This window comes from Staurois parvus, unplaced genomic scaffold, assembly GCF_062004578.1.
Source record: "Staurois parvus isolate SC_StPar_1 unplaced genomic scaffold, SC_StPar_1.0 ptg000715l, whole genome shotgun sequence".
Classification (NCBI taxonomy): Eukaryota; Metazoa; Chordata; class Amphibia; order Anura; family Ranidae; genus Staurois; species Staurois parvus.
Window position 1 is genome coordinate 5,890,877 of NW_028318511.1, and position 15,703 is coordinate 5,906,579.

General features: G+C 40.9%; 1 protein-coding gene across 2 annotated transcripts in view; it reads left to right on the forward strand.

Moving 5' to 3' along the window:
• Positions 1-15,485, forward strand: part of PNPLA2 (patatin like domain 2, triacylglycerol lipase) — a 76,172-nt gene extending 60,687 nt beyond the window's left edge. For both annotated transcript variants that reach the window (XM_089653554.1, XM_089653555.1), the window contains exons 7-10: positions 1,373-1,543; positions 2,261-2,393; positions 3,243-3,365; positions 10,561-15,485. In XM_089653554.1, the coding sequence (XP_089509680.1) occupies positions 1,373-1,543; positions 2,261-2,393; positions 3,243-3,365; positions 10,561-10,852 (719 nt within the window). In that variant the 3' untranslated portion in view covers positions 10,853-15,485. The remainder of the gene's footprint in view (positions 1-1,372; positions 1,544-2,260; positions 2,394-3,242; positions 3,366-10,560) is intronic.
• The last annotated feature ends 218 nt before the right edge of the window (positions 15,486-15,703 follow it).

Sequence of the window (15,703 nt, forward strand, 5' to 3'; positions counted from 1 at the left end):
ATTTTTTATATCTTAATTGTACAGTATATGACACAGGCAAAATATTCCCTTGATTATAGGTTTTTACCTTCAGGTGACTGGACACTGGCAAAGTGTTCATGCACATGCCTCCAGGGCTAATGTCCTAAGGTGATGGACCTCTTCTCCCTTGTGGAGAAATCATGCTGCTTAACTGGTTTATTATTTTATCTTTGGATTCTTCATTCAAGTCCTTACTGTCTTCGAATGCCACAGATGGAAGCAATACATCTGGATCCACCTTGGTAAAACCTTGGGAGCTGTACCTGGACCCCATACTATGGGCACGGCTTGTAATGTTACTTCTCGCACTGGATCCTGCAAGGGCCCTCACAGGGTACTTTACAGGTCCAGAACCATGGTCCATCCCTATGGAACCCAGTCCCTAAAGACCCCTTTAGGAGTATGTCCACCGTGACAGGCAAAGCTTGGACTTTATATATGGTCCAGCATCGTGGACAGGTCAGCATCAAAATGCATCTCCACCCATTACTGTGAAAGTTGAGAAAACTCAACCACTTAGAGCTTAGTCTCAAGTGGTCACCTGTCCTCCTCTCCACCTCTTTCAATCAGAGAACACTTGCTTTTTTTAAAAAAAAAATGCAAAGCATTCTGTGAGTGGTGCCCCTGCATCCAAGACGATCCTTTCTTCCTAAGGTGATATCAGGCTTTCACCTTAATGAAAACCTAGTTCTACCATACCTATGCTCTGCTTCAAAGCATCAAAAGGAAATCTCTCTGCATTATCTGGATGTCGTCAGGGCCATAGGACACTACCTCAAGGCAACAGCTTCAATAAGAAAATCTGATTTCCTATTTGTCCTGTTCTCAGGATACCTCGCAAGGGACCCCCTTCTTCCAAGTCTACCATCACTCAATGGTTAAGAACTCTGATCAACAGAGCTTACATTCCAAAGGACACATCTTCACTTTTACATGACCAGTCTACCAGATCAGTGGGAGTTTCCTGGGCTTTCCAGCACCAGGCCTCTGTAGTCCAGCTTTGTAAGGCCACCACCCGTTCCTCTGTTAATACCTGTTCAAAGTTTTACCAGGTGGACATTAAATTGTCTGCAGATGCAGCTTTCGGCCGCAAGGTTCTTACAGGGGCATCTTGAAGTTGGATCGGTTGACCCTTCTTGTTGTTGGGCTTGCTGACAACGTTCTGTTTGCCTAATTGTAGTCCATCCTTCTTATTTATTGCTTGGGGATGTCACCGGGTTTCTGAATACTTTGCCTGCATCCTGTACCTTCTCCCAGATACTGAATGGAATTTACAGGGAAGTCAAAATTCCTTGTTTTTTGTTGCCATTGTAAGTGCATAGTAATATTATACTGTATCTTATTTCAACAGGACTACTTAACCGACCACAGCCTATGGGGTATCTTGCCCTGCAACCTGCTGCCAGTCCACCCAATCAGAATGAGGAGAACAATGAGGTGAAGGAAGAATCTACAGAAAACTCTGTGGTGGAGGAGGCTGAGGCACATGTGTTTGAGCATCTCCCTCAGAGACTCAATCAAGGTAAGGATGACATTAAACTCCTTTACAATTTACCAAAAAGAGTCATAGATTTATACATTATTAATAGGTCACTTCTAGTGTGACAAATTATAAAATGGGAGGGGGTAGGTGCGGAAGAAAATAATCAGTAAAACTCAACATGACAGTACATAACTGCTATGCAAAACTGAAAAAAATGGTACCTATAAAGGGGACTGTTCACACTGTATGGTGACTGGTGTTTTTCTGCACTCAAAACTCCTGAAACTGCTGCTATTGTTTTCCTTTGTGCCGCATTCACACGCCAGTGCTGGCAAGATGTGCGATGTAGAAAACTGCAGACATGTTGCATTGTTCTACAGAGAATTTGGTAGGATCTGCAGGTCACTCCACCACGTTGCACTACTGTGCTTTACTACCCTTGTACACTCCCAAAAGAAATGTAAGTGCAATGCATTGAGTCAGTTCATTGCACTGCCTATCAAAACATACACCAGACTGCATGCTAAAACAGCAGCTAATGTGAAGTTCACACAGGGTTAAAAAAGGATGAGTGGATACATAAGATGACATTTTTAAAGGAGACTGAATTGGGGATTTGATTCCAACACCACTGGTTAAACAGTCCTTCCCACATGGGACTGGACACGAAGATGGCAATTCAGACTTACCGATCAAGTAATACTGTGATGCAGATGTTGCTTCTATATAGAGAACAAATTCTTTCTGTCTTTTCAGCACTACTGGAGGCCTGTACAGAGAAGCGCAGTGTATTCCTATCAATATCTAATCTGTTGCCTGTACGCTTGGCATCTGCATTGATGCTACCATACACTTTACCTCTGGAATCTGCAGTGTCGTTCACAGTCAGGTAATTATCAGACTGGAATTTTTACCATTTTTAATGCAAGTGTTGCCTTTTCTTACAGAAAAACACACATCTACAAAACAAGCTATGGTGATTGAGTTCGTTAATATAATTTCATTAACTAGAGCTCTATGCTTCACTTTTAGGGCTGTTCTAATTTCCACATTATTTTTGTGTATCTGTGGCAGCCACTATTCCTCTTGTGTGTAGCTGCAGGGATTGAAGTACTGTATCTCCATAGTTGGATACTGACACCTGCAGGAAGGAAGAAGAGCTGCAACAGAGTGGTGTCCCTATACTGGGAGGCAGAAATAAGACCAACATGCAGATCTATGAAGTACATTTTGGTGTGCCCAGCTAAATGTCCTCAGCAGAGATTTTGAAGCATTAAATATATCCCTGGAGACCTATATCCTTTTATAGCATTTACCAGAAATTCGTTTATGTATGGTAGGAACATGTATACTGCTTTGCTAAAGTGCACGTAAGAGCTCTAGCAACATAGCCCTAATTTCTTGTAATGTACATAAACCTTGTTTGGAATATGTAAAAGACTAGATCAATTATTTGGCACACAGTTCAGTGTGACCTCCCTTTTTTTTTTTTTTTTTTTTTTTTTTTTTCTTTTTCTTTTTCTTTTGGAAAATCAATCTGATTACGGCAAAGAGGATATTGTGTTACAATAATATTGGCACAATCCAACTGATGTATTGTTGCTGCTGGAAGAACTAGCACTGCACTATAGAATATTGAGCTGAAAGTTGATTGAACTTTGTTGGACAGCAGATAAAGAAACATTACATCAGGGTGTTGACTTTAATAATGTTCTAGGTTTTTCTTTTTTTATTTTAGACTTTTGGAATGGCTTCCTGATGTGCCCGAGGATATTCGGTGGATTAAAGATCAGACGCGCAAAGTATGTCGCTATATTCTTAGGAAAGCTAAGAAGAAGCTGGGCAGTCACATATCAGCCAGGTATACACATGTATATATTGTAATAGTTCCATGCTTGCATAAACAACCCCTAAACTGAGGTTTATTATCAGTGAGATAACAAAAAATAACAAAATGGAAAATATAAAGTGCCTTGCACTACAAAGACCCCTAGCTAAAAAAAAAAATGTGTGTGTGTTGTTTTGTTTTTTATTATATTGCAGGCCAAGCATTTGGCTTGCAGTTATGGTGCGGTTCCATTGATCTCAATGGATGAGTTTGACTGGCAGACTTAAAAGTGCTTGCTGCAGCCTTATTGTGTGTGTATATATACGGCCGTATGTGAGTTAACACGCGAGTTTAACAATGAAAAATAAATTAATGTGTTACTAAAATCAGCAATTTTATATATACATACTGGGCATAAAATCGTTATGAATCATAAAATAAACATATATATATATATATATATATATATATATATATATATATATATATATATATATATATCTCCCCCAATGCAATAATCATCACATATCCACATGGTGCATGATATCCTGATAGTCCATAGAGTTGTCCAAACCAAAATAGAAAAAAAAGATCCCTGATTTTTCCATACTTATTCTCAGAGTGGAGACAAATTATACAATTCACCAAAGTGTCATCCTCAGAAATTCAGTCACTGGATTATGTGGACCCATTTGTGAAAACGTAGGGTCGGAAAGTGCTTGAGCTAATGATAATGGCAACCCACACTGCTTTATATATCCATGTACTTGTCCAGCATGCCACATAGGCATTCCATCCCAGAGGAGATCTGAAAAAGGAGATTTTCATAGTGTAAAACTGTATGAACATTTATTTTTAGATGAACAAGTAAAACCAATAATCCATTTCAGTACTTGGGCTGCTTTCACACTGATTCGCCTCAAAAACGCTTGAAAAATGACTAGCGTTTTTTGAGGCATTTTTCAAGCGGAACATCCTGGACATGTGACTTACTTTTGTAGCTCAAATTGGGCAGATTTGCACATTTGAATTCACTAAAAAAAACGCTACTAAAATACTACATGAGTTATTTTATCAAGTCATGCAGTATTTTAGTAGTGAAAAGCATGTGTTCATGTTTCAGCTGTCAGCGGGCTCCCCACTGACAGCTGATTGTAAAAGAAAGAATTGCTGGCAATTAAAAAATAAGACGGCGTGGGGTCCCCCCCAAAATATCCATACCAGACCCTTATCTGAGCCCGGCAAGTCAGGAAAGGGGGGGGAGACGAGCGAGCAACCCCCCCGAACCATACCGGGCCACATGCCCTCAATATGGGGGGGGGGGGTACTTTGGGGTGGAGGAGGCTATACCCCCCCCAAAGCATCATGGGGACAAGGGCCTCCTCCCCACATTCCTGGGCTGTGGTTGTAGGGGTCTGCGGGCGAGGGGGGACTTATCGGAATCTGGAGTCCCCCAAAGGGGGCCCCCAGATACCCCCCCCCGTGCATGTGTATCGAGTACATGGTACCGCTTCCCATTCACAAAAAAAGTGTAGTGTGAAAAAAGACAGTCTTTGACAAGTCCTTTTATTAAAAGAAGGAAAACAAAAATGTCCCCCAGAAGTAGATCCAACGTTAACCACGATGCCCGCTGCCGACGACCGGAAAAAAGAAAAAAAAAAAAGAAGGCTCCACTGACTTGACAGTTCTTAAATATGTAAAGAGCGAGGCCATCATGTATGTGAGCCCGCCCCTGTATGACATAATTGACCCAGCATGCCCCAATCGATGATGTTGCACGGGGGCAGGGTCACGCGGGTGATGTTACCAGGTGGCAGCGAGCCTTACATATTTAAGAACTGTCAAGCCAGCAGAGAAGTCAGACGGTTAGGAGCCAGCGTTCGGAGCGGAGCCTTTTTTTTTTTTTTTTTTTTTTAACCTGGCAGTGGCGGGCATCGTGATTGACGTTGTATCTACTTTGGGGACATTCTTTTATTTTCCTTCTTTTAATAAATGACTTGTCAAAGACTGTCTCCTGTCTTTTTTCACACTAGTTTTTTGGGTGGGTTTTTCGTGAATGGGTAGCGGTACCATGTACCCCATACTATTTCACATGGGGGGGGGATTTGGGGGCCCCCTTGCTAAAGGGGGGCTTCCAGATTCCAATAAACCCCCCCTGCCCGCAGACCCCCTCAACCACAGCTCAGGGTTGTGGGGAAGAGGCCCTTGTCCCCGTGGCCCAGGCTGCATGCTCAAATAAGAGTATGGTATGTATTTTGGGAGGGACCCCATGCAGTTTTTTAATTGCTGGCAATTCTTTCTTTTACATTCAGCTGTCAGTGGGAACCCTGACAGACCTTCGCACATGTGCAGTGCGTTTTGTGGATTGGTTTTAAACGTTTTTGGAGTGTTTTTGAGGCAGTTACCGTTCATTTCAATAGGAAGAGGCATTTTTTTAGCTCCCCAAACATGTCTCAAAGCTGCTGCAAGCAGGAGTTTACACTGCACCGCAAATGTCTCCGTGTGAAAACATACATAGATATTATTATTATTATACAGTATTTTATATAGTGCCAAAGGTTTTCTCAGCGCTGTACATTATAATGGGAGACAGTACATGAAACAGTACAGTAACAATGCAATGCGATACATGAGGGGTTCGAGGGCCCTGCTCCTTGGAGCTTACAATCTTGGAGATATATTCACATACACAGGGAAGCAGTTTTCTTGAGCTTTTCAGGCTTTTTTTTTTTAACGCAAAAATGCTTCAAAAACTCCTCCGTGTGAAAGCAGCCTTAAAGTGATTGTAAAGGCTGAAGTTTTTTTGCCTTAATACGTCTCTGTCCCTCCTCAATGGACAAATTGATCGTAGCAGTAGCCAATGGCTCCTGCTGCTGTCAGTCAAACTCTGCGACAAAGGAGAAGGGCAACTGTACAGTGGGGATCGAAAGTTTGGGCACCCCCGCTAAAAATTTGTATTAATGTGCATAAAGAAGCCAAGGAAAGATGGAAAAATCTCCAAAAGGCATCAAATTACAGATTAGACATTCTTATAATATGTCAACAAATGTTAGATTTTATTTCCATCATTTACACTTTCAAAATAACAGAAAACAAAAAAATGGCGTCTGCAAAAGTTTGGGCACCCTGCAGAGTTAATATCTTGTACTGCCCCCTTTGACAAGTATCACAGCTTGTAAACGCTTTTTGTAGCCAGCCAAGAGTCTTTCAATTCTTGTTTGAGGTATCTTTGCCCATTCTTCCTTACAAAAGTCTTCCAGTTCTTTGAGATTTCTGGGCTGTCTGTCACGCACTGCTCTTTTAAGGTCTATCCATAGATTTTCAATTATGTTGAGGTCAGGAGATTGTGAAGGCCATGGCAAAACCTTCAGTTTACGCCTCTTGATGTAATCCCCCGTGGATTTTGAGGTGTGTTTAGGATCATTATCCATTTGTAGAAGCCATCCTCTCTTTAACTTCAGCTTTTTCACAGATGGCATCAAGTTACCATCCAAAATTTGCTGAAATTTTATTGAATCCATTTTTCCTTCTACTCGTGAGATGTTCCCTGTGCCACTGGCTGCAACACAACCCCAAAGCATGATTGATCCAACCCCATGCTTAACAGTTGGACAGAGGTTCTTTTCATTAAATTCTGTGCCCCTTCTTCTCCAAACATACCTTTGCTCATTCCGGCCAAAAAGTTCAATTTTAACCTCATCGGTCCACAGAACTTGTTTCCAAAATGCATCAGGCTTGTCTATATGTTCATTTGCAAAGTTCAAACGATGATTTTTGTGGTGAGGACGTAGAAGAGGTTTTCTTCTGATGACTCTTCCATGAAGACCATATTTGTACAAGTATCTCTTTATAGTGGAATAGTGTACCACAACTCCAGTGTCTGCCAGATCTTTCTGGAGGGATCGTGCAGTCAAACGGGGGTTTTGAATTGTTTTTCTCACAATCCTGCAAGCTGTTCTGTCTGATATTTTTCTTGGTCTTCCAGATCTTGCTTTAACTTCCACTGTTCCCGATGACTGCCATTTCTTAATTACATTCCGAACAGAGGATATTGACATCTGAAAACGCTTTGCTATCTTCTTATAGCCTTCTCCAGCTTTGTGAGCGTCAACTATTTTCAGTTTCAGTTTTCTAGACAACTGCTTAGAAGAACCCATGGTGCTGATTGTTGGGGCAAGGTCAGATGAGTCTGGGCATTTAAAACCTTTGAGATTTACATCACCTGGTCTTCCCAGATGATGATTGAAAACAATCCATGACACTGGCAGGTCTCAGCTTTGCAAAGGGGGCAGTGCATGCTATAAATTCTGCAGGGTGCCCAAACTTTTGCAGATGCCATTTTTTTGTTTTCGGTTATTTTGAAAGTGTAAATGATGGAAATAAAATCTAACTTTTGTTGACATATTATAAGAATGTCTAATCTGTAATTTGATGCCTTTTGGAGATTTTTCCATCTTTCCTTGGCTTCTTTATGCACATTAATACAAATTTTTAGCTGGGGTGCCCAAACTTTCGATCCCCACTGTAGCTGCTGACTTTTAAAATACAGACACTTGCCTGTCTCTCGGTCCAGCTGTGTCCTCACCATGGCTGGTTTCATCGGCCGTCTTCTCTCCCTCACGCCGGCATCTTCAGTGTGGGCACCCGGCTGTGACAGCTTGTGGCTTCACAGCCTGGTGCCCACTGCGCATTGCGCTTTGTAAATGGCCCCATAGTCTTCTGGCACCTGTCACGTGTCCCAGAAGACTACGGGGGGGGGAGGACGACGTCCGCTTCCAATCGCCTAGGCGATCACAGCAGAAGTGGGAGCGGGTATCTTGTCAAATTTGGATACCTGCTCCCCAAAGGTGCCAATCTTTAATGGGGAGCGGGGGACAAAGGCTTAAAGCGGAACTTGCCCTTTTGGGTGGAGGTCCGCTTTAACTACTCCCTTCTCCCATCTGGATGTTCTCATTATTACAAACTTTTGGATGTTTCATATTATAGACAGCAGGTGTCGCTCTAAGCCTGACATCTTACAACACTGAATACACTGACTAATTTTATTACACACAATGCATAAAACGATGATGTGATTGTACTGTGTGTGTGTGTGTGTGTGTTTGTAAAGCGCAGCATAAATTGACAGCGCTATAGAAGTACTTGTAATAAAATAAAGCAATAATGTAAAATAGATATAGAATAAAATATACTGCATACCCAGTTCATGATCGTACATGACAGTGGTTGCTTGAATGTTAGGGTTACAAGGAGAGTTAGTGTTAGGTTATAGAAACTGTTGTGGGGGGGGGGCGCATGTGATCTCTAGAGGGACCTGATGTTCATGAATAACTATATCATAATCTGTTATTTAGGATGACATCCCCTATGTGTATAACATAAGACTATCTTTTACATGAAATACTAGTAGGAGAAACACACATTTGCATTGTACAAGGTGCAGGAATAAACCAGGAACCAAGTTCTCAAACGTTCTCAGCTTTATCCTCCTGATATTAGTCTCACTTAGGAGGGATGTTATTTCAGTGATATTATAAGCCCATAAACCCAGGTTTCATGTGGCAGGGAAAGCAATCAAAGACAGAAGGGTTTAATAAAATTACAGGGCTTACGTCAACTGCTGCAGAAGGATTTACTTGTAGAATAGGTAAAATGTGCTGTGTTTTTATGACCTGATGTTGACCGTAATCCAGTGACCAGCTAAACTGACTTAAAGCCAGTACAGACTGAAGTCCATGCATATGTTTGTATCAAAACAAGATATATCTCAAACAATTAATTATCAAATCTGTTCAACCATCAAAAGTTTCTTTGTATTTGAATGCAGTCTTCTTTTGGGCCCATAGTTAAGACAGGATATGGGCAGTAAACTTGTCTCCAGGTTTTTCATTTGACCAACATCATATTAAATGTTTATTGTTGTATAAAATGTTATTGGCTTTATTCTCTGCACATACTGTTCTCATCTAGGGCAGAGAGCCATGATCAGGAAGCCATCAATAGCCATCAAAAATCACCTTTTAGCAACTTAGAATGAGCAAACTAATGAACAGTTAACTGCGAGTGGTCGCTGTGGGTTCATACACACCACTGCTGCTTGCTATTTGGAATCTACAAATCTCCTTAGGTCCTGTGTTGAAGGGCTTTCGGCTTGTGTCAATGCGCAAGTGCAGTATGTGTTTCGGTGCGTTGCATTTCACATTAGTTTGAGACGTTTCTGAGATCATTTATGGGTCTTGCATGCAGGCTGTTTAAGGCCATTGAGCATAATGCCTGGCATATTTTCTCCTTCCAGGTAGCCCCAGTGCAGCATACAGGCTGTCATTAAGGCCCTGTTCACACTTAACGTAGAGCTTGCGATTTTGTGTGGGCGATTTTTACATGATTTTGCATGTCACGCCTAGGGCAGCCCATTTGGAACAAATTTTGGCCCTGAGCCAGGCGTATTTTTACACATTGTTTTTGCCACGATTCTTTCATGTTTTGCCATGCAACTATCACGGGAAAATCGCATTGTGTTTGTGATGACTTTGGATAGCACCCAGATGTACATTTCAAGTTTTTTGTGGCAATTTTTATCTCAATCTGGAACTGCTTAAATGTGAATGGAGCCCTACATGATACCATTTGTTGTAATGACAGACTACACGCTATACTTGGGCTTTCTGGGCAGAAGATAAATGGTAGCAATTACGGTGAACAGTTTCAAGTATCCCCTGTGCAAGAGCTCTACCGCTTACTGACAGGTGCATTTGGTCTTTAGTTGACCTCCTTCTGACTTGCATCCACCAGCTTCAAGATGTATCTGCATTTCCATTGACTTGGGAGAGAGAGGCATTTCTGATGGGAACAAAAGCCCATGGACCCTGGCGTTTACTCTTTTTCTCAATAAAGTTTTTTAAATCACATGAGAATTGTAAATTATTGTGGAATGTAAACCTTTATCAATCACCAATAACATCCAATTTTATAATCTGTTATTGAAAGTCGATATAGTGTTATTATCCAAAAAGCAATAAGAAGTGCAAATTCAGTCATCTCTAAAGAAAGGGGAGATGGGGGACGAGAATAAAATGAGTGTAGGAGATATCTTTTGATGAAATCTGCTAATACGTCCATATGTCCTTCAGAAAGGTGACCCTCCTTGAAAAGGATCATGTTTTATCTAGAACTTCTAAGGGAAATGCAATTTTAATATCTTATTATCACACATTTTTTTTTATTGTAGGCTCTACTACCATTTGGAGCTCAGGAGATCTCAGAGCCTTCCTGTTCCCTTGGTCTTTGGAGGCAGTGAGTCTTTGCCCAGGTGGATTAGGAGCAATACCTCCTTAATGGACATGATGCAGAAATGGGAGGAATATCAGAGGCAACTGATACCTGGACTGTTCTGCATCAATGTGGATATGCAGGCAACACTCTACCACCATCAACAGCCACAGCATCCTGAGCTTTCCATGGATCCTAACAGTCTGCTAATGGTAGAGGTGACCAAACCAAACAGCTTGGAAGCACCATGATGGCCATAGCAAAATATGGATACCAAAGACCTGGATAAGGACCTTATTATTCAGTGGTTATTTTACCAAGATCACCTATAGGTTTTTAATATTTTTGAGGTGAAATGGTGTTCTAAATACAGCCTGGCCAGTTTTTTGGGGGGCTGTATTATCCATCATTGGAAAATGCCAGTGAAGTTTAAACAAGATGGTGCCATTAGAGATTGTGTTGTATGGTCTTTTGGGACCAGATTCAGCTAACCACAAACAAATCTCTGAAATAACAGTGTTAATAATAAGGAGATATGTTGTGGCTAATAAATGGGTCATCATAAGGTGTTAGAAGTCAACACAGCAATGCAACTGATAATGAGTAGGAGGATACAAGGTATTGGGTATCATTTCATTAAGTAAGATCAGGTGTGTTTAATTTGTTCACACAGAAAATGTTCAAAAGTTTAGTGGTAAATTTAATGGTACATATTTACTATTACTAAAACCAGCAAGTTCTATATATATATGCTAAATCTACAGATAAAGTGTGCGAGCGGCCTGATCTTTGTTTCTAAGTACAACTTCTGCCGTTATTACCATTAAGAGAGTATTGTGAGTCCCGGCATTCAGGCTTCTTGTTTGAGGATAAGTAGATATCTCTCTGCTCTTTATTCTCTGGGATATTTGCCTGTCTGTGGCTCTGTGGAATCATTCAGTTCTAGAATTTGATTCCATTATTGTGATTACAGTTGGGTTCCTGCAGTGGTATGTAGGAAATCCTTGGCAGAAGGGCTCCTTAGGCATGTAGGTATAAAGGTCCCTATAACATGCCCCAAAGCAGCTTAATTAGTACAAATGTATTATCTTAATCAAAATGTCTCTCCAGCCTCATAAAACCCACTTAATAATGTTCATATTTTTTTTTTTCTATCACGGATGTTGTCAGGTTGGACACATCCTAAAGATAGTCTTATGTATACTTGCCTTGCATCAGCCTATATATACTTTACAATACAGTAAAAATCATTTTTATTAAGCTTAGGTTACGATTGGGTTTTAAGAGGGTATGGCATGTTAAACGACTTCAGAAGGCTGACAGACGTGGTAGTGTTGACAATTCCAGTCACTGTGCATTTTTAGTTTTGCAGAACTACAGCAAGTAAAATGTACTCCAACAATATTTAATTTTTGTAATGGCCTATTTACATCAGTGCATGTTAACCTGCATTGGTTAAGGTTGCACATTCATTTTTACTAGGCTGCCATCACGTCTTAAATTGGACATCACTACAACAAATAAATGGCTCCTCAATGCGCCAAAACGTGTAACTTGTGTTATCACAACACAAACGTGCTCTGTCTGTAGCATGGTACATTGTGGTGTGGGAGATGTGAAGTCAGAGTCTGTAACCTTGCTTCATCTGAAGTGGTCAGAGTCTCAGAGCAGAAAAGACAAGTTGATTTACTTAGGGCCCTTTCACATGGGCGATCCGATCAGGTACACCTGTCTGTTTTTCAGACCTGATTGGATGGTCCATGCATTCCTGTGGACCGGCGAGTGTAAACAGACTTGTGTCCATTTATACCCGCCTACCTCTGGGTTCCGATCAGGCCCACTAAAATAAATGGAGGTGGACTGTGTCCTCTTCTGTTTGGGAGGACCACGTCAGAGGCAGAGTCCATTTTACACCTGGCTAGATTTGCCTAGCAACAAGAAAAATTAAACACAAAACGCATCAAAAACGCCGCAAAATCACAGTACATGCTTTCCTGCAGTGTTCCCATTGAAGCCTATAGAACCAAAAACACAACATTTTGCATTCAAAAAAGTCCTTGACCCTTTCCAAAAAAAATGCACTGGGTGAAAACGCAGAGATTTGAACCTGTCGCATAGGAAATCATGTTAAATGGACTGTACTGTGTTTCTTCAAAACGCTTAGGTGTGAACCTAACTCAATAAACTGAATATTCACATCAATGATTTTATCTTGTGATAAGCAGGTTCCTGTTCAATCTGCATACCCAGTGATGTGCAGATAAAATAACCGGGAATATACTTCACATGATTGGATAAGTGAGGCGAATATTTGAGTGAAGATTCTCAACTTTAGTAACTCAGTCTTGGGCTGACCACTATACAGTCTGAATGTACAATCTCCACTATGTAGTGCAGGGAGGCACTGCATAGTGGATGGGAGGTTTATCCTCATTAAGTGATTTTGGTAAATCTAAAGAAGATTTATAACAATTGTACATTCTTATTGTTTAGTGTGTTGCCACCTTACGTGATTTCTTGAATTCAGGATAATAAAAAAAGTATGCATTACAGTTACATTTGTTACACAGCTTTACCTCTGCACAATAATATACTACTTTTATTATGTTTAAACCCTTTCCTTGCAGGTCTGCTGTGGCTTACATAAACATATGTGTTGTTGATTAAGATGGGAAAGTATGTAGATTTTCTTGCATAGAATACTCTGAATGAGGTATTGAAGGTGCGATCAGCATGACTTCGATTTCAGCTAGACTTTGTCATAACTCCAGCCAAAACTTTAATTTGGTATTGTAAATGATGGGGAAGGATTGAAACCTCTGTCATGGTTTTATTGTTGCCTGTGTCCCCTTTAGCCCTGGTTCACATATATGCAGCCATGCGGGCCACGTTTTGCGCAGGCACAAGAGCCCATTCATTTGAATGGACTCCCGTGCCCCAGGACACACAGGGAAGAAGTCCCTGCACTTATGAAAACGCAGCCCGCACGGGAACCTTGGTTCCCAGTACGTTTGTGTTTTCCATTGCCGGTGCCTTGCCATGAGAGCTAATGGCACCCGCCCGCGGGTCCGCATTCCTCTGTGCAGGTGGTGCAGCTGCATGGATTTTCATGTGGATCTGCAGCTGCACCACCAGCACAGATGTGAACCAAACCTCAAAGAGATTTTCCCCTTCCTTCCTGTTGTGGCGACAGGAAGTAATACGAAATCTCTCCGATCGGCGAACAGCCACAAAAACAACATTTGTAGTAGAACTAAGAAAGGTTACCTCTGTGGGGGTTTTATTATTGTCTGTGCCTTCCCTGTGCCAGTGACCCCCCTCCAAATTTCATGTCCTGGTGTCACAGAGATAAAATCCCTGAGGAAATATTTCAAGTTGGGGCACAGAAAACAGATCAAACCTGATAGAAGTTCTGATCTTTCCGTGCTGCAGCTTTGGCTGGATTTGGGCTGAATCTTTATTTTTTAAATAAGGTAATAAAGTTAGTCAATGCAAAGTCTTTATCATAGATGGGCACCAATATATATGTGCCCTCTTCTTCATAATTATAGAAACAAGTTTTGATTTATTGATAACTGGGCCTGGTGTATGGTATCTTGAAGAATAGAAAGCGAGGCTTCTTTCTGACTTGTGGTACTGCTTTCTGCAACTGAAAAGTGATGTGCAGATCAGTATGTGGATTGTTTTTCAGAGGGCGGTATAGCAGAAGCCGACAAATGTTCAGGAGGTGCTACTGCCATCTCCTGAACACCTGTGGTTTTTTTTTTGTTTGTTTTTTGTTGTTTTTATTTGTTTTTTTAATAATTTTATTTTTAAATTGCTGAACAGCAGTTTTACATTGCAAGACCATTCTGTAACTGCAAGCTGAGCTTTCAGCTTACGGTTGCTTTGCAGCCCCATGGAGCTCAGTGGGGGAGTTCGGCAGGGGATGCTGCCTGTCAAACTCTGCACCCCGAGTTAAAAATGACGTGGCTGTGAATCGGAACATTGAGGCTGCGCCAAGTGTACAGCCCTGTCCGGCTGTATTGTTACAATTTGGCAGGGTGCTGTCGTGGTGGTGTTGCACTATAAGACAAAAAAAGAGCCATGCTTTTATAAGGACTGTTCACATCAATGCACTGCGTTGGTGTGAGCTGTGATGACATTATGCACACATCCTTTTATTGCAGTGTGTTGCAATATACTGCTGTGCAGAGACTTGCTACACATCACACACCAGCGGCCCTGCGTTGTAGTGCAGATCTGGTGTGAACCAGCCCCAAAATTGTATAAGTATGGCCACTATGGATAACACCCTTCTTTTTCTATTTCACACACTTCTTGAGTGAGCTTTGCTTGAGGGGAAATCATTGACAGTATGCATTGCCCACATAGACAGGATTCTGTCCAGTCCAAGCAGTGTGGGGAAAAAAAACAAAAGGATCCAAATAGCTGGTATGAGTTACCACAGATTAAAAGTAGCCTTCCTTCAGACGCTGATAATTGTGGCCCTTGTATTTTTATTTTATAGAAATGCTCTATGCCATTTTTTGTTTTGTTTTTTTTTTCTTTTAGCACTGGAATTATAAAACCTTTGTACAAAATCAGCATCTTAAAATGCAAATTTCTATTTTCTTTATTTATTTTTGTTTGTACAGCTTTATTATTTGATGTTGTTAATGTTCTTCTTAACTATTACAGCTATTATATTTACTAACATATACTGCCTTCTATACACAATATATATATATTTTTTTCATGTATCTAATTGGTTGATACAGGGAAATTGAAGCAAAATGTTTTTTCACCCCGTGGACCTTTTTGGTCCCAAAACGTTGTCTTTCTACCTCAAATTTAAACATAGCTGCTGTGGTTTGCCAATAAAATTACTGTCACATAAAACCAGCATATGGTCAATACAGCGTGTTTTATGTATTTATTTGTCAGCATAATTACTGCTATTTGCCTTAACTACACCTGAATGTTTCAGGTGATTCCGCTTCTAGGATGATGTATCTTGCTGTGAAAACTGTACTGTCATCTGATCACACCACTAGCGACTGTTTCTTTCAGTTATCAGGCATGCCTTTTGTTCCAGCAAATTTTATTTGCACACTTAGGCC